Source organism: Excalfactoria chinensis, chromosome 8, assembly GCF_039878825.1.
Source record: "Excalfactoria chinensis isolate bCotChi1 chromosome 8, bCotChi1.hap2, whole genome shotgun sequence".
Lineage (NCBI taxonomy): Eukaryota > Metazoa > Chordata > Aves > Galliformes > Phasianidae > Excalfactoria > Excalfactoria chinensis.
This window is the reverse complement of record NC_092832.1, coordinates 10717336-10741841: the sequence shown is the minus strand read 5'-3', so window position 1 is coordinate 10741841 and position 24506 is coordinate 10717336. Positions and strand designations below refer to the sequence as shown.

Sequence of the window (24506 nt, the reverse complement as noted above, 5' to 3'; positions counted from 1 at the left end):
CTTGAGATTAGGTTTTCCTTCTTTTTTTGTTTTTTTTTTTTTTTTTCTCTGTGGAAGACTTGCCAGAATAATCCATACTAAAAGCATGTCTTCCATCACATCTGCATGATTCAACTCTTGAAACATGAAACTAGCAATAGTAATGGGATCGACAAAGAAGAAATGCATCAAAACTGTTCTGAATGTAGGCCCAGACCTTTTAGGCTGCTGAGCTTGGACCATGGACTGTCTTCTGGGCAGGTATTCCTTTGTTCCTCAATGCAAGTTATTCTTGAAATGGATGCTTAGTAGTAAACTAATTGCAACAGCCAGATCCTGCAAATAGTATGTTGAGGATGCAACCAAGAGTTCACCAATATTGCTGCCTGAAGTACGGAATTGTTTCAAATTATCTTTAGTGCTTGTTATATCTTCACTTCTTACTTTCCCACTTCCACGTCACTTTATCTATGTAATTTAGCCTCATATTTGAGGCTGAAAAAGCCAGGCTGAAGTTGCTAAAGCTTTCTTAATAAGCCACTAAATTAAGCATGAGCTTAAGAAAACTACACGTGGAATTTTATGTGAGAAAACATGTCAAGCATCAGTATGCTTACTGTATGCACTACTTAGTCACAGTGGCATAAAGATTAGTGCCCAAGTGCATCTAATGTAATCTAGAATTATAATGCACAAGAGGGAATCTAACCAGCTGGGGTTTGGGCTTCATATTAGTGTAGTGGTGATTTTTGCACACTGACAGTGGTCACTGAAAAGAGACTGTAGGTCATTACCAAGATACCTTGATTAATAAAAGTGTTTTTTTCTTTTAGTTTAATGGTAGTCAGGAAGTACAAGATAGTAGTGTACAGAATACCTTGTGTAGGATGAAAATGAGATCCAGAACTACAGGATATTTAGGATAAACTATTCTGTGTTTGTGATATGTCAGGAAAAAAAATAGTTGGGAAAGACATTCCTATTGCATTCTGTAATATTGAAAGGAGCTGCACATACTGAAAGCTTCCTGTCATTAAGTTTTGATCTCTTATCAACTGTCACAATGAAAAACTAGCGTTAAAGAATGTTACAACCAAAAGTGAAATTTGCCTTAACAAATACTTATCAGAAGCTGAAAATTGCTAGCGAGTAATATGAACTTAATATGAAATGCCTGGAAAGCAAAGCAGTTTTGCGTTGAAGAGAAACATTGGTGTCTTGGATTTCTGAAGAATGGCAGGTAACCAGGCTCACACACTGACGGATGAACACAAATATTTTTAATTGCTTTTATCTGACAGGTGTACAATTTCAGCTGTCTGCTTATCTGATTTATAGAACAAATATTTTTGTAAAAACTGAAAAATATTTTAATTCTAGAATGGATGATAACTGCATGTTTTCCAGTGGTTTGCTTGTGCACCTGCGTGAGCGCCTTTTAAAGAAGTAATGACATAAACAATTTGGAAGGAAAATAAAGTAGGTTAAAAAAAAATCTTTGCCGCTCAGAGAGATGAACAGCAGCTATGACGAAGATTCTGATACGCTGCCCAACGTTTGTGTGGCACCTTTGCAATTTACCCACTGAAAACAGGCTTTGTAGCTTATAGGACATGGTCTTAAACAGTCTGTTAGAAATACTTGTGGTTTTCTAATTTTTTTGCAGCCAGATAAAAGGATCATCTTCTGACCTCTAGTGTTTCCAATGTTGCAAGAGGAAGTTGCAGAAGTTTTCTTTGAGAAATGTGTTTGTAGAGAATCGCATTACAGGGTTCCTGTGCTAAACACGTTTTGATGAACTGTCACCTCTACAAAATCTGTACGTTCTGAAAGGAAAACTGAAACTTTCTTTGACCTTTATTGGTGACAAGTACCTTGCAAGCCAGGCTTACACTGACATTCAGATAAAGCTGGCTGGTGGTAGACTTTTCCATGAGTGAACTTAATGTTGAATTGTTCTGTGATACATGTTAACTTTACGGTGTTATTTAGAATAAAAATCATTTAAGGTAATGATACATAATTCCCAATAATGCTTACTCTATGTGGTATATGGTAGTAGTCCTCTTGTGTGCTCAATTCTAATGTAAACTCAGATGTTTACTCTAAAAAAGCTGTGACACCAAATATAAGACAGGTGCAAGAAGCTGGCTTTACATTTGCGTTCTGACACCATGCTTTGTGGTTACGTAGTAATGTGGAGTCTAAGGAACAACATGCTAAAATGGAGAAGTGTGTTTCAAGTGAAGGACTTAGATGAACAATTCTTCCATGTGCTCTTGCTGTCACAAGAGGTGAAATCATTCTTGTCTAAATTCTTAGCATCGGTGAAGCTTTCTGATGAATATAGACTATTATTTTTGGTCTGTAAGTTATGTTCCTTTTGTTTGTAATTCTGACTACTAAGAGTTATCTTTGTAAAGGGAGATGAGTTTGTTTTATATAAATCATTCTTTTAACCTCTTTAGCACAAGAAAAATAACGATACCTCTCACTTTGTGAATACAAGCTGTAGATGGGCTTGGAACTGAATTCAGTGTGGTACTATGCACTGCTATTCCAGTGTGGTTTATGTGAGTTAATAGTAAATATTGCAGAGTAACTTTGTAATGTGTACTCTGATGCAATAAAAAACAACTTTAAAATATCTTTGAAATAGCAAACTCTGACACTACTCAGGGTTCTTCTCTTTATGTAATAAAATGGTTTGGAAGGCTGAGCACTTCTGTTAACTTCCTGGCACATGTGGTGTCCTGGTGATGTCTCAGGGAAAGCTCTGTTAAAGTTTTTTGCTTTATATTTTGAAGAATGGTTGACACCTCTCATTCTACTGAATTTCTGTTTGTAAATTACTTGGATCTTGCCTGTTTGGTTTTTTTTGTTTTGTTTTGGTTGGTTGGTTGGTTTTGTTTTGTTTTTTTTGGAGATCTACCAAGGATTTGGCTTGGTCATATTAGAGACAAGCTGAAAGTTAGTGTTGGAGGCTTTGTTTCAAGATGAAGTCATCTGCAATTAATAACTGCATTTACTTGACAAATCAAACGTCCTCTTCATCTCTTTATCATACAGCTTATCATTGTACCTCTTATAGCAGTGGCATTAGGGGACATTCCTCTCTTCCCTTCTATTTGGCAGTATTCCTACACAATAAATATCACTATATTTCAAAGCAGCTTAGGAGAAAACTAAACTTGTCATACATGGTGTTCCCTAGTGGATTAACGTGTTCTGAGCTGCTGATGCCCCTGGATACCTCCAGAAAACTTCAAGTAAAAACTGCTGAGAAAAGTGTATGAATATCTGTCTTGATAAAAATATGCAGACAACTAAAATAGCATTTTAAGACTATATATTTGTGAACAATTTGAGTAAGATTCTTTTTTTTCTTTTTTTTTTTTTTTTCTTTTTAACCAAAACAGAAAGAAGAAGGAAAGATTCAAGGGCAGCTTAATAAATCTGATTCTAACCAATATATCAGAGAACTGAAAGATCAGATAGCTGAGCTGCATCATGAGGTAAGTGGTAAAATACTGCCTGATATCTCATACCTTCTGTCGTATCTCTGAAATGTAGCAGGCTTTTCTTCTCTTGTAGCTGCTAGAGCTTCATTACCTGTTTTTGCCAATTTATTTTAAATGAATGCAATAAAACAAATATTTGTATATATGTATATGCATAATGTCCTTGTATTTTCATAAGTAAGAAAACTAAAATTTGCTTAATCATGTGACTTGATAGTACTGAGGATGGCATTTCTTCCATCTTGTTAATTTCATGAGTTGAACATACATTGCTGTGTTGTATCTGCTGCTTTCAGAGATTCAAGCATGAAAACAAACTCCTTTGCTTTCACTTGGTACAGGACTTGGTACAGGACTTAAGGTTAATTCAATTAGAAAATGTATGCAGAAAAGTCTGTAGAGATCTCTTTTGAAGTTTGCTGTTATGAGGACTAATTTTGTGGTAGTGCACTGAGATTGCTTAAAAAGAAAAAGGATGCTTGCTTAATACTGGTTAAGAGATACAGTTTTCAACTGCCAAAACCTTTGACCTGTGAAATTTCAATCTTCAAACTTCCTTGCTTTAATAGTTGTAACTGTTAGTTAAAAACATCAGAGGGTCCCGAAACCGAGATGGCTTATGTAACTTCTGTGCTCACTGCCTTATTTCAGTTCATCCTGTGTTATGAAGAAATGTCTTATCACTGCACTACGTGCAAAATGCCTGGTCACCTTTGCATTATAGTCTGCTTCCCTGTGTCTTGTGTGATACTCAGCTCTGGTAGTAGTTAGAAGTTGTAGTATGTAGGCCACTCTGAAAGTAATGTCTCCTGTTAATTTCCATGGACATATGCATAATGCTATTTGATATTGTTTTGCAGCTGAGAATTCAGTCTACTTTTTACCATACTCGATGATCTCTAAGGTCCCTTCCAACTTGCACAATACTATGATACTATGATGATACTATGATACGCACTACTGATAGCCGTGCATTTTCACCATTGATGAACAAGAGTTTGTGTGCTATGCTTCTATAAATTGTGTATGACCATCCAGAACATGGCTTGTCTTCCATGACATGTCACTGCTGCTGAAACACCACCCCACTTTCTCACTGTTTTCACATCCACTGTTTAGTCACTGTAAATGTTCAGCAAGCATTGATGAAATTCAGTGGGTGCCATTTTTTTCCACATAGGGGAATTGAGTGACTCACCTTTTTTCATCTGCAGACACGGTTCTGTCAGAGTGCCCCCCTGCTGCCATCTGTTGCACAGCAACAAAATACAGTGGAATATTGGAAGATAGGTTCAACCACTACTGCCCTATCTCCAACATGTGCCTGTGATGTTGTGGACCAACATAATAAAATGGGAGGCATTACTTTTGGAGCAGACTGTGTATTATAGATAAATACAAGTTATTAATTTTGTTAGTTTTGTGTTTTTGTATCGTTTTGTTGTTTGTTTGTTTTTTTTAAGAGCACATTCATTCTTTGTGTACTTGGTGTTGTAACAATCCCAGTAGCATCGGGCTCTTAGGATCTAAGCTGGAGTATAGCAGAGGATCTCAGAATACTCTCGCTTGTATAGATAGAGGATGGTCTCTAGGGCCATCAGTCCAGCACTTCTACCAATCGGTAAGCTCACTAAAAACAAATGTAAAAATCAGTAGCCTGACATTTTCTATTGGAGAACAATAAGCAGCTTGCTTTGTTTCTTATGAGAAAGTAAGTTACCTGTAGAATTCCCCAAGAGCCAGATACTTTGCATATTTTGCTTTAAGAAAAAGAATTTACACTGAGGGAACTGTTAATGACTTTTTTTTTTTCCTCAGTGTGAGTTTAATGCTTTATTTTATCTTTAGTGAAATGTAGAATTCATCTTTAATTTCCTCAAGGCCGTTCTCAAACTGAGCTCATGTGCCTACAAATCACTTATTAACTTGCAGTTTTAACATTAGTAAATGTGTCAGTCACATCTTTGTTGATTCCTGAGAAAGTTGTTTTACACAACCTATCAAAATTCAGAGAACTGGTGCATAATGAAAGGACAGTCAGACTGCAGTACTTCTGGTTAGCAATAGTGAATCATCTGAGGAGTCACGTATATTTAGTGTCACATTAGAGTTACGTTTCCCTTCTTCCTTACTGATAGTTTTGGTTTATTGGGCACAAAGCTAGCCGCTCATCTCCTGCCTTATGTCTTCCTTGTTGAAGGCTGAAACTCAAGCATGAAAATTTTGGGATTGCCACAGATGCAAATAGGAAGTCATGACCTTAACTTTTCAGAGCTTGTAAAATCCACTGGACTCTTTGCATATTCTCATGTTCTATTGCAGTGTTTGTTAATCTTCACAGCTAATATTTCTGTTCTTCTACTTTCTTTCTTACATCTGTCTAAATGTTCCTGACCTCTTGTAACTTACCAGGGTTTTTAAGTGTTGTTGCATAGTGCATATCTCTGACAGGCTGCGTTTGCTGCCAAGCAGTTTTATTGCTTGTCAGTAAATTCTGTAAGCTTGTCTCACCTGCTTTTGGTACAGAAGTAAGATCAGATGATGCTATCTATACTGTTCCTTGACCTTTCAGTTTAATCTGCTCTGACTGATACAGTGTAAATGGCATGAGTATGCAGGTATTGCAAGCTTACTAGCTCAATTTGCATACTGGTTGTATGCTGGGTGCTCAAACTTCAGAGTAGTTCCCATTGATTAGACGCTAAAATGTTAGGTGGAAGCAATTTTTATGGAAAAAAACATTTATTTCAGTAGGTAGCACTGAAGTAAGCAGCTAACTTGGGGGAGGGGTAAAATGCATGGAAAGTTTGGGCTGCTCTCAATTCCCACTAAGTTGAGGGCTTAAGGAAAGCAGAGGTCATAAACTAGTTTGTCATTTATGCTGAATTGAACCACTGGAGGGAGGAAAGGGGAGGAGGTACTTTGTAGTTTGCCACTTTTTTCTTTTTACTTCAAACTGAATGAAACTAAATGATTTACAAACTGCTTAAGTTCTTCATGTACTATCCCTTTATGCATACAGTCTCTGTGTATATATTGCACAGCAGCTGTCTCTACTTCCTGTTGGATGTTGCAAGGCTCATATGTATTACCTAGATTACAGGAGTGGTACAAAAGATTAGAATTAACTTGTGTACCCACAAACTACGCTGGCAGACCACAAGACACCTTAGAAGACAGAAGCAAGTGGTTTCCTGTCTGTAAGGCTTTGTGATTTGGGACTGAAATGCTTAAGGTTAAGTTGGTATTTGAAGCAAATCTTTTTAAAATTAGTCCCTGTCATAGTGCTGGGTAGTCTTTGCCTCTTGAATTGGTCTGAAGGGTTTGTTTTGCTGTTAGATTTCAGTTTGTTGTTTGTTACTGATTTATTTGAAATGTAGCTTTCAGTTTTAAACTGAGGACAATTTTCACAATAAGCTAAAGGCCGAGTGTGTGTTGAAGTACCCCAAAGCAAACAGTCCCTACAGTCACAAATCGTGTACAACATGCAGCAGAATGATCCTTTATGCTGCGATAGGGAACAGCTTCATGAAGCAGGAGTGGCAACATGCAGAACTTGGTGCTTCCTTCCCTGAATGTGTTCACTTTGATTTGGTAATCACTGACAAGAGTATAAAATTAAAAACATACAAGAACAAGAGAACAGCATTCTTTGTCGAACTGAAGAGCAGTCATGACATTTTTTTAGGTGCAAATGGAAATTGCATTGTCCAGAAGGGATCAAATTCCAGTTTCCAAAGAACTGGCATTCGGTATGAGATACCGTGATGTATCTAAAATTTCACTTTTAGGGTACTGATTTTACTCACTTCCTATCATTTTAATGCAGTTTCAACTCATGCTAGATGATACGTTACAGACTAAGTTGTGGAAGGGTTTTGTTTGTTCTAAGCTCCATTTTTGACAGTGTTTTCTTATACTTGAGGGATCTGGTAGTTGCTTTTAGCTCAGATGTGGTTGAAGAACACTCAGAACAGAATGATGCATTTTTTTTTGTTCTTATGTAAGACAAGTGGCTGGCACTTTTGGCCTATAAAATATTCTATATAATTTCCACAGTTTCTACTCTTTATCTGTGTTCCTAGGGTGAAAGGAAAACATTAGTTCCAGATTTAAAAAATATCAGTTTGAGACATCTGTGGGGTCAGTGAAACTTGTGAATTTATCTGTGATTTTGGACAGTAGCTTTCAGAAGATACTGTTGGTCTTTGCCTGTCATCACTTCCTATTCCCAAGGAACACACACACCCCCTATGAAAGATTAAATTCACTTTGTTTCTTACGCTGTGGTCTAGTCAGCTTCAGCAGCCAGCATAACATGTGCCTATCAGGAAGATGATCAGCTAGTTACTACTTACCTGCCTTTACTGTGCATTTATTCACTTCTCTTCTAGGGCACAAATTAAGATTCTCAAGTGAAATGGGAGGAAGGGGGAGAAATAAATTCCTGCAGGTGTAAGAAATGCAGTCTGGTAGCTGCTCCTTAATTGCATGTACCATTTTATAAGTGTGTGTGTGTACATATAGAAATTTCCTTCCCTATGAAATAGTCCAATGGGGAGGTGAGGGGGCTACACTGTTTCCTCATAAGAGAAGAGGGCTGCCCAGAGAGGTGGTGGAGTCACCATCCCTTGTGGTGTTCAAGAAGCATTTAGATGTTGTATTAAGTGGGGAGATATTGGTGGTTGGTGGACGGTTGGACTGGATGGTCTTGAGGTCTTTTCCAACCTTGGTCATTCACTGAAATGCCATTTTTATCATTGATAAAGGAGTGAAAAGATGAAAGCTAGGAAGAACTACTGAAGTGTGTTTCCCTCTTGCTTTGCTCTTTACCAGGTGCCTGCTATTGACCAATGTCAGAGTCAGTGTGTGGAGTTAATTCTGCCCTAGCTGTTCTTATATGAGATGCTTTTAAACTGCATAACATACTTTGAGAAGAATAACGAGACAGCTTTCCAATATAGGAATCTTGTGTGTGTTTTCTGTATTTGAATGAAAACCAAAATCCTGATGTTAGTGCGCTGCAAAGGTTAGTGTTCAAAAGATTAGAAAACCCTCTGCCAACTGCCCTCATTAGCAACATTTCAGTATGGCTGGTGGAAAAGATGACAGATGACTGAAGCATTATTTTCCAAAACAAAATGTTGAGGTTTTTTAGAAGACTATAATAATTTCAAATTTTTTTTTTTTTTTTAAACAGTATTTGAAAACTTAGTGAGTTCTCAAAGTAGAGACAGGTAGTTTACTGATTTTTCTTTTCCCACTTCTGTAGTTTTATCTAGGGATGGATCTGATATTACATTGTAAGAAACTAATGCAGTCAGTAAGATTCTGATATAGGTGTTATCTCACGGTCTGATCTCGTTTCTGGTGAGCTTACATTTTAAGATTGTCTTAATGAAAAGAGATATAAAAGTTGGAGATTACATACAATGCTTTTAAAAGATTTTGCTTGTGTAATAAAATTCAAGACACTTTAGGTAATTACTTTGAAGATAACGCATAAGATATGACCAAAGGAGTAATTGGTAATATGGCTAAAGCTAAGAATTAAGGCTACATTTTGCAACTTAGTGTAGCTTTCCAGGCTTTCACTGCCAAAACTAGATTGGAGAAGGGAAAGCAAGCAATAGCCATCAGCTTGAAGGATGAAAAATCTCATACAGGCCACATATACAACAACCAAATAAAATCTGATGTGTTATAATATGCAGGAAGAAAGTTCAAACCATGTTAACAATTCCTTTTGGTCTTAAAATACCGTGAGGTTCTATGGTAAGTAAGCAGTTTAAAAACTGCCAAATTATTTCCTCTGTATTTCTGGCATTCTACCAAGGAGCTTTCTGTCATTCCTCTTTGTTTTCTTACTAGCCCTCCTTTGAGTCAGATTCAGTGCTTAGCAAATCAGATGCTCTGTAATCTGAAATGCCTCTAGAATAGAAGCAGGGAAAGCAACTCTGAGCTTCATTCTAATGTACTCAAGCTACTGTTGTTCAGCTGCTCTGCTTGGATGTGCCTGTGCTGTGTTTGTCACAAATGACTGCAATGTGGGCACATCTTCAAATGTCATTTATAGCTGTGAATGGGTTGTGTGTAGCTTTAGGTAATGAATGCGGAAGGGTCAACTGGTAGAAGTGAATTCTAGTTCAAAGTACTGGAAACAAAGTTCTTCACTGAAGACATATTTATAGGGTGATGACTTGTAGTGTAACAAATCATATGGGTTAATAAGTTGAGATCAAATGGATTAGCATGTGGATCTTGGAAATAAACATAACTAATTTCACCAGAACTAGAGATAGGGAAGTCCCCAAAAGGCTTAGTACTTTGCATGTAATATTTACATTGAATATAATACTTTTTTACTCAGTCTCTTGTCAGCTTACTTCTCCTCTTTTTAATGGAAATAATGAGGTCCAGGAAAGGCTGGAAGAGGCATACTGATTACTTTCCATGTAGTACCAGCAGATACATACTGTCATATTTTTTGTTCTTGCTTTTGTAAAAGCATCTGATCTCTATGATCTCCGTCAGTTTTTACTGTTCTTAATTCATAGTTTTCACCGTGCTTGCAAAAATGCTTTCTAATGCTAATGTTTCTAGAAATACTAATTTCTAATGTTGCTGGAAATACTGTGTTAAATTATGCAGAGTAGTTCTGAATGCTGCCTAGAACCACACTGTCACCTTCTAGTAGTTTGCTTTACTGGATGAATGTTTTCAAAATATGTGGTTCTGTAAATGTTTTCTTACTTGATAAGAAATGCTGTCTTTGAAAGGAAATATGTTAGCCCTCAGATTTACAAAGCATTTCAACTTGTGGTAGAAGTGTATAGCACAATAAATCAAGAGCTTTTCTTCCTCCATATCTTGCAAGCACAGTTGGACAAGAGAACATCAGATTTTCCCTCCCCACAAGTGAGGTTCTTGCAAAGCTGCTGGACAGCTAAAAATGTAGTTGGTCTACTGGTACGTGTCAAAGATACAGAGCCTCCGTGCTGGTGGAGTCTGATTTAAGTGGTTGTGGTCAGTCTGAGGAACCTGTGATGTGATAAGATAGCGTTTGTGAGGTCATGTGGTTTGTGAACACCAAGTCTAATGTAGCGGCTGTGTCTGCACAGAGTAGTTAAATATATACTGTGAGCTTTAGAAAAGTGAATTGCTTTATTCCTTTAATTCAGCCTCTCCTTGAGAATCAAAAGATGTTACAATAGCTAGATGATACCAATAGTGTTACGCAAGTGTGATGCTGAACAGATAAGGAGTCCTAGTGCTTTCCCATTACTTTATTCAGTTCAGTTAAATTGTTCTTTAGCTTTAAAAACTGTCTGGCTTAAACTAAGTAGTGAACAAGCACTGTTGCTGTGTGTATTTTGTGAAAACTGGTGGATTATTTATATTAGCTTTGAATAGGCGTTTGTAGTCTAGGCCAGACGTCCTACACTTGCCCAGAAAGGCAGGATTGATTCCAAACTACTCATTCCTCAGTAACACCTTCAACAAAATGATGGATAAACAGTGTAACCAGGAGCAGTGATGCAATCTTGTCTCAGAGCAGGTATGACTTTGTTCACTTTGGTGGGACTTGGAGAGGAGGGCAACAGTTTTAGATACAAATCGTAGCTTTCACTGCCACTACTGGCAGATTAGATTAGATGATAAAATAATTGAAGTTTGGTGATTGTAGAAACATTTCCCTTTTATGTGTTCGTTATTTCTTGATTGTATCCTACTGCATCTAAGCTCCAGATCTGTCTTGTGGAGAAACATACTAGTTATTTATTGATTGCAATAATAGAAGTGAATGCAGCTACCAATACTGAACTTTCCAGAGTCCCTGTTTGGTGTTTATCTGGGTTGTCTAAGGAAGTAAACTGGCCATAAGTAAAATTATTTTACTATTGTGGCAATAATGCTCTTGTTGAGCCCTTTGTGTTGTTTCTTTTAAGCGGTGTGACCTGTCTGCTGTACCACATAGAGCTTTGTCAGGATCTGTCGTGTGTTTCTGCTTATAACATAAGTTAGGAATTCAGAAGTGGAAGCAGTGAAGTGCTGGTCTGAACTTAGAGTAACTGCTCTGTGGGGGAAAAAAATTGTTAGGCACCATACACAGGTGCCATCTATTTCCTATTTGAGAAATAGCTCAGGAGAAGAATGCTGTGTGTTAGCATGTTTCTACCCATTCCGAAACTGTTATTGTTCTCAGAAAGGCAGGATGCACAGACAGGAGTAATTTCAGGTATCAGGCAAAAATAAATGTTACTTTGTCTGTTTAAAAGCGCTGAGGTTAACTCCCTGTTTTAAAAGAATAGAGTAAAAGTGCGAAATGATCATTTCCTGTAACTGTACGCACGATGGGTACGTGCTCAGTCTCTGTATCAGCCAGTACGTTCTGGCTAACGCTTGAGGTTTCAGTCATTTTTCTATTTATGGACACGTGCTCTCGGGAAAAGGAGCAGTGAGATTTAGGTAGCTCCTTGGGTAAAAGTCTATGATAATCACAGTACGTTCAATGTGATCATGCTGCTGTTTTAAAAATGTTTTTGTTGCCGTGTCCTCACTCCAAATAAACACTTTCATTAGAACTTCTTGTGGGAAGAGTTTCTGGGAACTTTCCTTCCACCTACCAGGTAGCTACTTATAGAAACTTCCCAAGGCTAAGTTAGCTGCAAACTTTTTTGGAATTGCATATGATCTCATTACAGCAGGTTTGTCAAGGTCTCCCTCAATAGGCAGGATGCAACTTAGTTACCAGAGACTGATTTTTCTTTTTATTTTTTAATTTTCATGTTTTATATCTTTGTGCTTTAAAAGTTAAGTACTTCCTTAGCACTGTTTTTTATTTCATATTTGATACTGAACTTCAAAGGTTAATTTGATTGCACGGCAGTAGATCAAAACCAGTCTTTAACCATGTAGTGCAGTGATCAAAAAGTCATGACCTCCCATTGATATGTTTATTGGTTTCCTGTTCTGATTCACTGGAAACCTTCTGCTCTGTATGCTTGTTGCTAGTTTTAATCTTCATCACGTTTACAACACAGCAATCTTGTCTTTACTAAAACTGATATACAACATGCATTTACCATATTTCCTTTTGAATCTGGAGCTCTTTAAAAATAAAACATTTTTAGTATTACTAAAGAGGCAGAAAATGTACTCTCAGAGCAATGTGGAATGTGTATTGAAGCAACTAGAGATGAGCTTTAATGCATTAAGTCTACCTCATAGTTTATTTCATCTTGCTGCCATCTGTAGGGTTTTTATCAAGCTTTCTAAGCTACAGTGAAACTGAATATGATCTACAGAAGCTAGTGATTGAAAGCAGAGTCTACATATTAAGTGCTATAAGAGAAAAAAGCATATCTTTAAAGGCATGAAATGACTGAGTCTTGGAAATTTTTGGCTACTGTTTTGCTTTGCACTTGTGACACATAAAGCAGTGGCTTACATTCTGTCTAGTAATATGGCCAGCAAAATTCATTTGTGGTAAATACAGCAACATGTTGGCACGCAAACTGCTTTTTAAGCCTTTAACCCTTTTTTTTTGTTAAAGCGTGACCCAAAGGTAACTATTTAAACAGGATCGTTTGTGGTTAATCACAGAATGAACTTAGAATTAAATAATCTAGATTAGTCTAGGAAAAACAAACAAACAAACAAACCTGTCAGACTTGAGTTCTTGTTTTTTTTAGGAACAGGAGCCAAAAAAGCAGCCCATGTCTGCTAAATAATGTCATTGTTCATGCTTGGGCCCACAATAAAATACCAGACCGGGTGTTTAATATTTGCTCTTTCAATCAGCTTCTCTTCTTGTCAGTTTGAAAACAGCAGTTTTGCTGCAATTGCTGTAGCCAGTCGATGGGTTAAACTCCAGAAACAGTTTTATTTTCTGAGATGCTGTGGATCAAGAAGCTCAGTCACGTGAGATTCTGGAGGCAAATAAAGCATCTTTCTACATTAACTTGTGCTGCAATCTGGCCTTATTTCAACTCCCATGCCATGCTAAATGTAATATAAAATTAATTTCCTCTATCTGCTGCTTTCTGCTTATTCCCCCCCCAAAAAATAACCACCAATAATCTAACAAACCAAATCTTTTCTCTAAAATTATTTTTATGACATTTCAAAAGGAGCCAAGTACTCCACCTCATAACTATACTTGTCAGCTACTTTTCCTTGGTGTATATATTATAAAATTCACAGAGATTGAGTGTTGAGGAAGTGGCCTACAGGAGGCACATGACAGCTTGAAATCACCCCTATAAAGTAGCATTGATTTTTTTCAGGAAACACCTGTTGAAAGGAATACTATCTTACAGCAATCACTAGACTTTGTCTAGAGTCACTAACTTTTATTAATGTCCATTGTGAATTTTGTGGAGTTTCTATGAAACTCTGTCTGAATTAAATGGCCAAATGTACCGAGTCCCAGACAGTCCTGAGTATGCTTGGGCATGGTTCAGATTCTCCTGCAGTGACTGACTAACACTGTGATTTCAATGGGACTTGCTGAACTCCTATGCTATTCATTTATTGAGTACTCCCGATTTGTACTGCCTTGCAAACACTGCCTTTGAGGGTATGGAGAAGGGGAAAACACAAATCCTAAAGCTACATTAAGATGGTTTCAATCTGCTAAAACCCGAATATATATAAAGCCTCCACCTCCAGCACTTCAGGCTAAATTTACTATCCATACAAGGGGAAATAACGGGGTTTTTGTCCATGTTAGTGTTGTATTAAAATTCTCTTGGAATAGCTTTGCAGTCTTCTAATGCCATTCACTCTCATATTTCTGTTGTCCCTTCAACAACATTGGGATGTGTTGAAGGATTTGCCTTTCAACAAAATCTTGGCAATTTCCTGATTTCTGTTTTGTTGGGGTTTTTTTTAGTGATGTGAAATTAAATCTCAGAGAAAGTAAATACAGCATCTTAGCAATGCTACTTATCTAAGAATGTGTTTGTCTGTTGTGTCCATCTCAGAACTGTTATGTTGGAGCTCAGGCTGAAGTGGAACTTAGTAAATCATTAAGACTCCAGGTTGTTCTGGAGAAGTCTTAATAGCTTAAGTCATAGTATTTCAAATAAAAGCTGTCTGGAAACATGAAGATGTAACGTGTTTCCTGAATTCCTCTGCTAAGAATATCTCTGCAGATCTCCATAGTTGCCTCAAAGTGAAAGAAAAAACAATTTCACTTCTTTCTTTTTGTTGATTTGTTTTTTGTTTTTTTTTCTTGGTTTTATGTATTTCTCACAATCTTTTGTGTTCTGCAAAATGTATTTTTTTCTACTTCATTTTCTAATTCTAGTGGTAGATGAAGCAGTGGGGAACCCAAAATGGCTTTTGTAAGAGATATAAGGATGGCAATTTCTGTACCTTTTCATATGGATCTCACTAAAAAGAATCCCATGCAGGTCCTTCTCAGCTGCTGTCTTTTAAACAGTGAGTCTATGTCATGAAGGCCTCTCCCTCAGGAGGAACAGTGATGATCAGGTTAACTTGAGTAAGCAGAGAAAATGGGAGTTCCTGGATTTGGCACCTGTCCTGGTTGGTTTGGGCTTCTTGAATCATCAGTAATTTCCAGGAATGACCCTCATGTCTGACATTGCTGGTAGCCTTGTTTATAACTATGGCTTTGGGGTGGGTGGGGGTGGGGAGGGGTGATGGGCAAAAACAAACAACAACAGCAAAAGAATTTAATGTTTAGTGATGTGAAACAGGAAATTCACTGGTGCTGAAATAAAAGCCACAAGCTTGAGTCTGGTCTTGGTTGTACTGACAGTGCAATTCTAAGTTAGCAAATATTTTAAGTTTATTTTAAAACTGTTAGCGACTGTTATCATGTTTCTACACAAAGAAAAGCTGACGTAACATACATTGCTGAGTTATTTTGCATGTTTTCTTGAAGGTTGTGCAAGTTATCAGGAAGGCCTCAAAAAAGAAACCTCCTGCCTCTCACATATGATCCACATATAAGCTGCATTGTAACTGAGGAGAAAGGAGGATATCTTTCAAATATAGACTTTATACATTAAACTGTTTTTCTTTATTGCATGTCGTTGCTCTGCTTGTCTTCAATCTGACTTTTCAGAGAGCAGTAATTACAAGTTTTCATTAAAATGCCCTAATGCAGTTCTGTTGCAGTACATAGCATGTAGTCCTTGTATAAGGAAGTTGATTCTATTGGGGAACTTTATAACCACCATTTGCATTGTAGCTGTACAGACATTAAACTTGCTAAGAATCCCTTTAAATGAAGGATTGCTAATATTAGTTTCTGCATCTGTTTAGTTTAGCTCGTGATTTCTCCATCTGTGCAGAGTTCATATTGTGATGGTTTCGCTATGAATGTGGCTCACTGTGGATGTACAGACTCATTTAAAAATGGGTTTCAGAAGGCATGAGATGTCTTAAGGAGGTGCTTGTGTTCGTGGAAGTGAAAATGTAGCATGAAAAGGCTTGTTAACCTTGTTTATTCCCTGTGTGTCTATGTGTAGAAATGCTTCAACATTATGTCAACTAGACATAGTACTGGTATTTGTCTTTCAAGTTACATTTCCCATTCATTCATTCTGAAAAACTGTGACTGCTTCATTTTTCACATGAGCGTTTTTCCAAAGGGAGCTGCTGGGGTCTTTTAAGAGGGAACAGTAGTATGCTAGTGTGTGCATTGAACTGGACTGCGACAGACTTAACATACTGTCTCCTGCCAGTAAGAGCTTTATAACACCCCCATGAGTGGTCATATTCTTATTATGCTTTGATCTAATTTGTGTATTGTATACTTTCCCTGCTGTGAGTAGATTGAATATGCACTGCCTATATATAATATATATATAATATATAATACGGCATTCCTAGAATCCTTCATTTCTTCAGAATTGGATGAATCTCAAGAATTGATCACTGAAGCCTCTTGATGGAAATAGCATTTTACTTTGGCTTCTTTCCAATCTTAAAAAAAAAACAAACGAACAAAAACAAACGAACAAAAACAAACAAAAAAAAACCTCAAACAACAGAACATCTCAGGGGTTAAGCAAAACCATTCTCTGGGGTTTAAGTTAGAACTCGTAATTGTAAAGACCCCCCTTTTGGAAACCTCAGCTTACCATTTATCTTTAAAACAACCAAGGGGCTTAGCTTCAAGTGAGTTATGTTTCTGATAATCACCTTTCATTTAGCATTTAAGAAATGATGTATTATACTAAAACTTCTGAATTTCTCTTTACTATCTCTCCCTTATGCCTGGCTCGATGAGGCAGTCAGCATCAGGTAAGAAAGTTTATTGGGGTTCAAGCATCTGATTGCTTATACTGAGAGATTTCTTTCTTTTTTGTACTTGTGGAAGTACAGCATTATTCATGAGTCTCTTAATCTGTTGACCAATTGGACATACAGGTTCTCTTTAGAATGCTGAATCTTTTAAGCACAAAGAGATGTGTGAATACTTAGTCATTTCCCTGTGAAGTTGTGTTTTTGGTTCAGATGGCTTTTGAAGGAATAACAATTAAGTATATTTTAGTTGCATAATCTTACTAACTCTTTGAAATGTTCTCAAGACCATATTCATGTGTTACAGTGAAAGCTGGCTGAAAGCTGCAGTCATCTAGATGATATGACCTGAATTTGAGAATTAAAGCAAGACCTGTGGGTTTACCAGACCTAGTTTTACAGATTTAATGAGATTTGAGGTTCTTGCAAAAATGAAGCAGTAGAAACTACCAAGATTCATCTGAATTGGTGTAACTGGGATGAGATGTGTCTAGTTCCCTTTACAAGAAGTAGAGTCATGCCTAGGACTGAAAGGATAAAGTGGTGTTGGATCTCTTCACAAGAGGACATAAGTGACAGATCCTGGTGTGTACCTGTGGTGTAAGTCCATATTATGTTCAACATGGCTACAACAAAGAAGCTGTTATTTTTCTTCAGATGAAATAATAAGAACAGCAGTAAAACTAGTTTGTTTGTTTTTTTTTTCCCCTTGAGTCCTTAGGCTCCTGACTACATTAACGCAATGTTTTGCTACATAAATAACATCTTGATTTGAGCTTTACTATATTAAACCCTTGTTGTGTTCAAACAGTACCCTGATGGTGGAGATCTCATGAAGTCACTCAGAACTCAGTGGGGAACAAAAAAAAAGTGATTTATCAACTGCAAAATCTTAAGCTATACCTGCACAGTGGCAGACACAAAATGGCTATTTACAATTCAGTATTTTATAGTTATCACTGAGTCTCCTGTAGTATCACTGGTTCAGTGTACAGCAGCAACAAGAACCAACAAAACAATGTTGGGAATCAAGAGGCAGAATATTAAAGATAAAAGAAACACCACTTTATTACCACTACAGAACTGTAGTCCAAGGATGGTAGTCCAAGGATGGTAGTCCAAGGATGGTAGTCCAAGGTACCACATGCTGAAGCTTACAGAAAAACATTCGAAGTCACCAGCTTAGCTCTCAGTTCAGCTGACATCGAGTATCACCTTCACAGTTCAGATGAACTGATGGTGTAAGTGTGCAGACATGGAAGCGTTCATTTCTTACTGGCATGTCACATCTGTAGTCACTTGTACAGTGGGCTCTTTTGAGCTTTTGGTTGTGCTGGACAGGAGCTGCAGGGCTGTTCTGTTTTTCTGAGGTAAGTTTTTTATTGTGAAAAAACTGATTGGTGTTCTGGAAATACCATGTGGCAGCTGATTGTATTGCAAGATGTATTTAGGGACAATATTTCTATCTAATGCAAGAATCTCTGTATCCAGGTATATAAAGTAGTAACTTGCTTGTTCCTGACAATCACTGCTGTCTGATACACATGATATAAGGAGATACCTCATCATGAGCTGTGCAGTGTGAAACTTGTTTCGCTTGTCTTTAAACAAGCAAGTTCCTCACGGAACAGCAGCAAATTAAGAGTGTAAGAACATGCCAGTGCTAGTTAGTATGCATAGCTGCATCCACATTGTAGGTCTACAGCATGAACCTATGTTTCCAAGAGGAACATTTTGATAAACATTGAAGTGATCAGATACATGGAGCTTTTACATGCTGACTACATTTGATCTGAGGTTTCTAGAATGATTGCAGTTCTTGCAACCTTTTATCCAAACATTTTTATCTGTATCTCTTACATAAGCCCAAGGTGAATATAGAAATTCCTTCTTCCCCAAATGGATGGGTAAAATCTGTTACTGATATAAACAGCAAGGACTACATTGCTCTTCTTATTTATCAAGCTGAATATCTCTTCAGATTTCTGAAACATGGAATAGGTTTGTGATGGAATTAGCTCCTCAGGTTTTTTCTCTCTACTTTCCAGATCTGGTACTATGAAGAGTTGCTTACAAAATAGCACTTGATGCATCTTCCTTTTTAAGCTGACAGGAGTGACGTTAGGAACTTCCTGTAATGCATTTCAGTGTCTTTCTCATTTCTTAGGATTCTTAGCATAATACTTCCCAGTTGTCAGAATGAGTCTGAGGTAATTGTTACTAAAAGGTAGGACAAGTTTATTTCTAAAGAATAACTATCAGGGGAGTCTTCAGGTTGTTCTGACTTAATGAACAGGAGAATTGCTACAGCTTCAGGTTTTACTTTTGAATAGCTTGAATAGCTTATAACTCCAGAGTGCATTTTGAACTACTGTTATTATATCTGTCCCCAACCTGAGAATCATTTTCTCTCTCGTTGGTTTCTTAAAATTGAAATTATGATCTATTTATGCTCTATGGAGAGAAGTTTCTCGTCTTGAAATTTCACTAGCTCTGAACTAGATCATGAAAGGTTGCTTGATCTTGCGATGCAGGCAGAACTGAGTGTTTGCTGTGTGCTTTTTTCTGTGTCTCTGTGAAACCAACAATACCACCTCTGGATCCTTCTGCTTAGGAGCAGGGGAGGGCTTTTCTCAAGTTGAGAAATCAGTGATGGGGAACGAATGAAACTTCAGAGGTATGAGGGCCAAAAGCACTGTCCAAATGAGTTGTCCATTCTAGAAAACCAACAGTCAACCATTCTCATGGGGGTGCTAAAGATGCAGTGTGTAGCCTGGAGAAATCTGTCATTTGTGATTCTAGGAACCTTGATTATTAAGCTTTAAAACTGAAGTGATCTGGGTGTGTGAGAAGAATTCTGGAATATTTAAAGTATTCCTTCAAGTTCTCTGGACAGCCAGAAATGAGAAGTCCTTTCGTTCTGCTTCCAGAAGTAATTAGGAAATATCGTGCTTCTAACATTTAATTTAATCTGTTGAGGAGAGATTACTGGAAATGATGAGTGGTTTGTTTTGATTTTGCTGCTGGACTCTTTAGCTCCGATTAGTTTAAATCCCACTTGTTTGTTTCCTTGTAACAGATCAAATGCTTAAAAGGACAGAGAGACTTCTCAGACCAACCCACTTTTGATGGGATTCACATTGTCAACCATTTCACAGGAGATGACGAGTCATTTCATTCTTCTGATGAAGATTTTATAACTAACTCCATGCAGGAGAGCGGGGTAGGCTTTCACTTACACAGGAGGACTGGTCAGATGGCTTTGGATCACACAGTTGTAGACAGCAGTGACAGTGAGACTGAAGAAAGCACACTCCAGACTGGAACCTTGGACAAGATGGTTACTAAACAGAGGAGAATGGAATCATACTCTACTACCGTGTGATGATCACTGTGAGTAGCGTCTGAAGACTTTTGTGTTTCTTTAAGGATTACGTTGTCAGATAATTGAAGGCGTCCAGCAGTTGGGTTAGGTAACTATTGGATCTGTTGTGGCCTCTGATGCATACACACGTGTACTGTCCATCTGCCTTCTCTTTGCCAAATCTTGCTAGTGACATACCATTGCTGTGAAACAGGCTGGGAAGAAGTTAATGGAAGACAGTTCTGACAGTATTACTGAATGTTCCTTGTTTTACAAACTGCAAATATATAATTTCCTTAAATGTGCAAGAAACCTTTTTGCTGTTCACAAGGACGGGAATTATTTTCCTCAAAAGAAATCGCTCTTGTGCAATATTTTATGCTCTGAACAAATGTGTATGTTTTACATCATTACCCATTTGTGATAAAGATGGACTCTTAACCATCTGATTATATGGCATATATATATATATATTATGCTTCTCAACTACTTCTGTTTTATTAAAGTTACCAAATGCCCACAGAAGGCTTGAAAGAGAAGCCATCATCTATACTACTTCGTATTTACAAGTACTGGTCACTAATGTCATAAAGGTGTTTTTCACCCTTTTCACTTAGATTTATGTGCATCTGCTTTTGATGTTGCTAAATAATACCTGGTCTGAATATATTAACTACAATAATGTTTATTTTGTACATATTTATATAACTGCACCAAGCTGAAAATGTATATTATACCATTTTATACGAGGAATGTAAATGTTGCGATATGACTGTCTCATGTTCTCCCTGGAAAATGAATTCTGTACATGCACACTAGAAATGAATTGCTAAATAAAAGCAAAACACTAACTTGATATTTAGTTTCGGTCTAGCTACGCTAACAGATTCCTGTCTAACTGAAATGCTTGTTCAAAACACTATTGACTGAAATCTTCTACCTTCATATATATGTAATGAAAATAAATTTTTCACAATTTAACAAGGTTGCAGCTTTTACTGTCTAGTCACTTCTAAGCTACAGCCCTCAGTCACCCTCTGGCCCTGAATTAGAGTGGTAGTTTGAATAAGGTGAAAACTTCTTTGTGTATTCCTGCTAACAATTCTAATGAAGGCATCAGTGCAGTGAAAATATCTCAGTTTAGTTTTCTTGCAGTTCTGTATCGCTGTTATCTGAGAATTAGCACAGATCCTGTCACCAGAATAGCCATCATTAGCCAGAGGGGTGAGCACTGAGCAATTTGCTTTCACCCTCTCCTGTAAACTGAGATCAGTAACAGCGCCCCCTGCCTTGGTTCTTGAATGGAACTTCTACTGTTGTCATATTAATACCCTTTGAGACAAGCTAGTTAGCAATTTTCACTACTACTAAGAATATTCTTATCTTACATAAACAAATGGTCCTTGGGATTTGTTTTCAAGTAGTATTTGCAACTGTATTTTATCCAAGAATAAGAAAGGGCTGTGTTGGTAGTAACGGTGTGCATGTGAAGTCTCACTGTTGTGGGAAGCAGTGTAGCTATGAAAAGTCGTGGCAGTGTGGAAGCACAGTGCTGAATGCGCTTGAAGGACGTGAGTCCCTGAAAAACAGCAGAAGTGAGGAGGAAGAACATTTCAAAGAACAAATAGGGAAGGCTGAATGGAAGAAGCACCTTCTGGGTTCCTCAACTGCTTGAATTTAAATCTCTCTTATGCTACACATCATGACTTTGCTTACATGACCTTCTAAAAAACTTCATAGCTCTCTTAGGTTTGTTGCTTTGCTACATTCAGGCTGCAGGAAGCATCTGTTGCTCAGACTGTTGGATCATGTTAGTCATGGCGTTTCCAGTTTGTCAAGGGAAGGTACTGTTCTGTTCTACTGTGGTGTGACCTCACCTTGAGCACAGCGTGCAACTGGGTGTCTTAATAAAGGATCTGAAACTCTTAGTGTGCCCAAAGGAGGGCTGCAAAGATGGAGAAGAGGCTAGAAGGTGAGGCCTATGAAGGCTGGCTGCAGTCACTGGGTTTGTACAGCCTGGAGCAGAGCAGACTTGAGGGGAGGCCTTGTGGTGTGCAGCTCCTCACAGGGAGCAGAGGGGCAGCGCTGAGCTCTGCTGACCTGAGGGAAGCGCATGGAGCTGTGTCAGGAGGGGCAGCTGGGGGTGGTGGGCACAGCACCAAGGAGTGTCTGGACAAGACACATGGTCTTCTTTTTGGGTGGGCCTGTGTGGAGCCAGGAGTTGGACTCAATGATTCTTGTGGGTGCCTTCCAACTCGGGATATCCCACCACCCTGTGTTTTGACAAATATTTTATCTTCCACTGAAGGAAAATTTCAACTATGAGTGTAAATTCCTCTATTTTCACTAAAATAATTCATGTGAGTGGAGAAAACATGCTAATATACATTTACTTAAACATACATGGTCAGCTATTGACTCAAATACAATCACAGACATACTTGATCCAAAATACAGCATCTTAACACTTTCCCTTCCCAAGAACTGGCAGCTCATTTCAATCACAAAACACAAAAGCAATACAGCACGCTCTCAGAGTCGTACATACACTGTTTACACTATTGCAGATGTGACTGAAATTTCTGTTGTCCCACTCTGGGAGCTGAAATTCCTGAGATAATTTTGCATAGTCTGTGTTCCATCATGCACTGATGTGCACTTCTAATCATAACCACGGGATGGGGTAGCTTGGGACTCCTAAAGACCACCCGGTCCAACTCCCCTGCCATGGACAGGGACGTCTTGCACCACTAGATCAGGTTGGTCAAAGTCCAAACCGAACGATTCCAGTGATGGGGCATCTGCTGCTTCTCTGTGCAATCCATCGCAGCGTCTCACCACACAGCATTAAAAACGTCCTCCTCATTTCCAATGGCGCAGGTAAGTTTTGGGTCTGCTCCCTCACAGAACTGAAATGCTGCTTTTCACCTCAGCCTTCAGCATCCCGCCTGGCCTACTGCTGCTTTCTGTCTCCTGTTCGTGCTTACAGAAATCACTCCTGTGTGAGCAGCAGATGGAATTGCTTTTGTTTCTCCAGTGGCTTGAAAAGTTACTATTGAAATCATGAAGTCCGATGTATTTACAGCACGTTTGTATGCCGCAAGGAGAAACACAAAGGTCCTGAACAGCCACCAGGAGAACCAAACAAGGCAAAAGTAGTGCAATCAGCAGGAAATACAAAAAATACCGACTGGCTGCGTGCCGCCGGGAGCGGCAGGAGGCGGGTCTGGATACGGGTCTGGATAGGGGTCAGGATACGGTCCGGTTGTGCGCATCGCGGAGCAAAGCCGCTGGCACGTGCTGTCCTCACACGTGTGAGGAAGCCAGCGCAGCGGGGCGGGCAGCCGCTCCCATCCCCTCGACGCGGCCATCCTTCCAGACGTGCCGCGCCGAGCGCCCGCCGCCCAGCCGCCGTTCCCTGACGGTGCCGCTGCCCGCAGCCGTCGGGCGGCCGTGACGCGGTGCCGCCCCGGAGGCGTCAGGTGCGCGCGGGCCGATGCGCGCCGTCCCGCAGCCCGGTCAGAGCCTCGAGCGCCAGCAGCGAAGCCCAGAAGCACCTCAGACGAACGGCGGCCGTAGCCGGGAGCCCCGACGGCCGGGCCGCCCCTCCCAGAGCCGTTCTGAACCCGCCGCCCGCCTGCCTGGCTCCATCCGCGTTTGCCATCGCCTTTCGATCGCCGTTAGGAGAGGCTCCGGGCGGGGCGGCGGGGGGGATCTCGCCTACCCCTTCCATATTTAACCATTACCTAAAGCCGAGGGGAAATGAGCAAACCTCCAGGCTTGGGGCTTTAGGTATTTTCAGCGCCGTTGGGCGTATTTATCCCGAAAGAGTTTTCCACAACAAGTTATTTCTGCCCTAGGGGAGGTCTCCGCGGCCTGCAGCCCATCACGCAGCGCCGGGCGCCTTCCCGCCGCCGGGCTGAGGGGAGGGAGCGGCCGGGCCGGGCGGCAATCTGTGTGGTGAATCTGTGACCGGAGCGCTGCGGAAGTCGAAGGGGATCCAATAATAGTTCAGAGAGACGCGTGCGATCTCTAGAGCCCAGGAGCGAAGCGCCCGATTCCAGAGCGGCTCCTCCGGGCCACCGCAGCGAGCCCCGCCGGGCGGGATGTTGTAGGAAAAACGGGAAGGAGGGAGCGGGCCGGCGGGGCTCATTCGGGACGCTTCGCCTTTTTCTTTCGTTTTTTGTTTTTTTCTCGATGCAGAAGCTCCTAACGCTCAGGAAGTGGAATCTGTGGTTTAGGGGGCCGAGCTGTGAGGGAGCGCTGACAGAAAAAAAGAAAAAACGAAAAAAAACACACAGACACACAAAAAAACAACAACGCACAAAGCAGCCGAAGCAGCGCTGCTACTCCAAGGGAGG

The 24506-nt window shown here is 39.3% G+C and overlaps 1 protein-coding gene across 10 annotated transcripts in view; it reads left to right on the top strand.

The window, feature by feature from the left end:
• EVI5 (ecotropic viral integration site 5) overlaps window positions 1-21133 on the top strand; it is a 62093-nt gene extending 40960 nt beyond the window's left edge. For 5 of the 10 annotated variants that reach the window (XM_072343037.1, XM_072343034.1, XM_072343040.1 and 2 more), the window contains 2 exons: window positions 3399-3494; window positions 19861-21124. In XM_072343037.1, the coding sequence (XP_072199138.1) occupies window positions 3399-3494; window positions 19861-20166 (402 nt within the window). In that variant the 3' untranslated portion in view covers window positions 20167-21124. Of the gene's footprint in view, window positions 1-3398; window positions 3502-4963; window positions 5126-16767; window positions 16782-19860 lie in introns of those variants that run through there. The other 5 variants (XM_072343042.1, XM_072343041.1, XM_072343039.1 and 2 more) reach the window with 4 other exon arrangements.
• Window positions 21134-24506: the final 3373 nt, after the last annotated feature.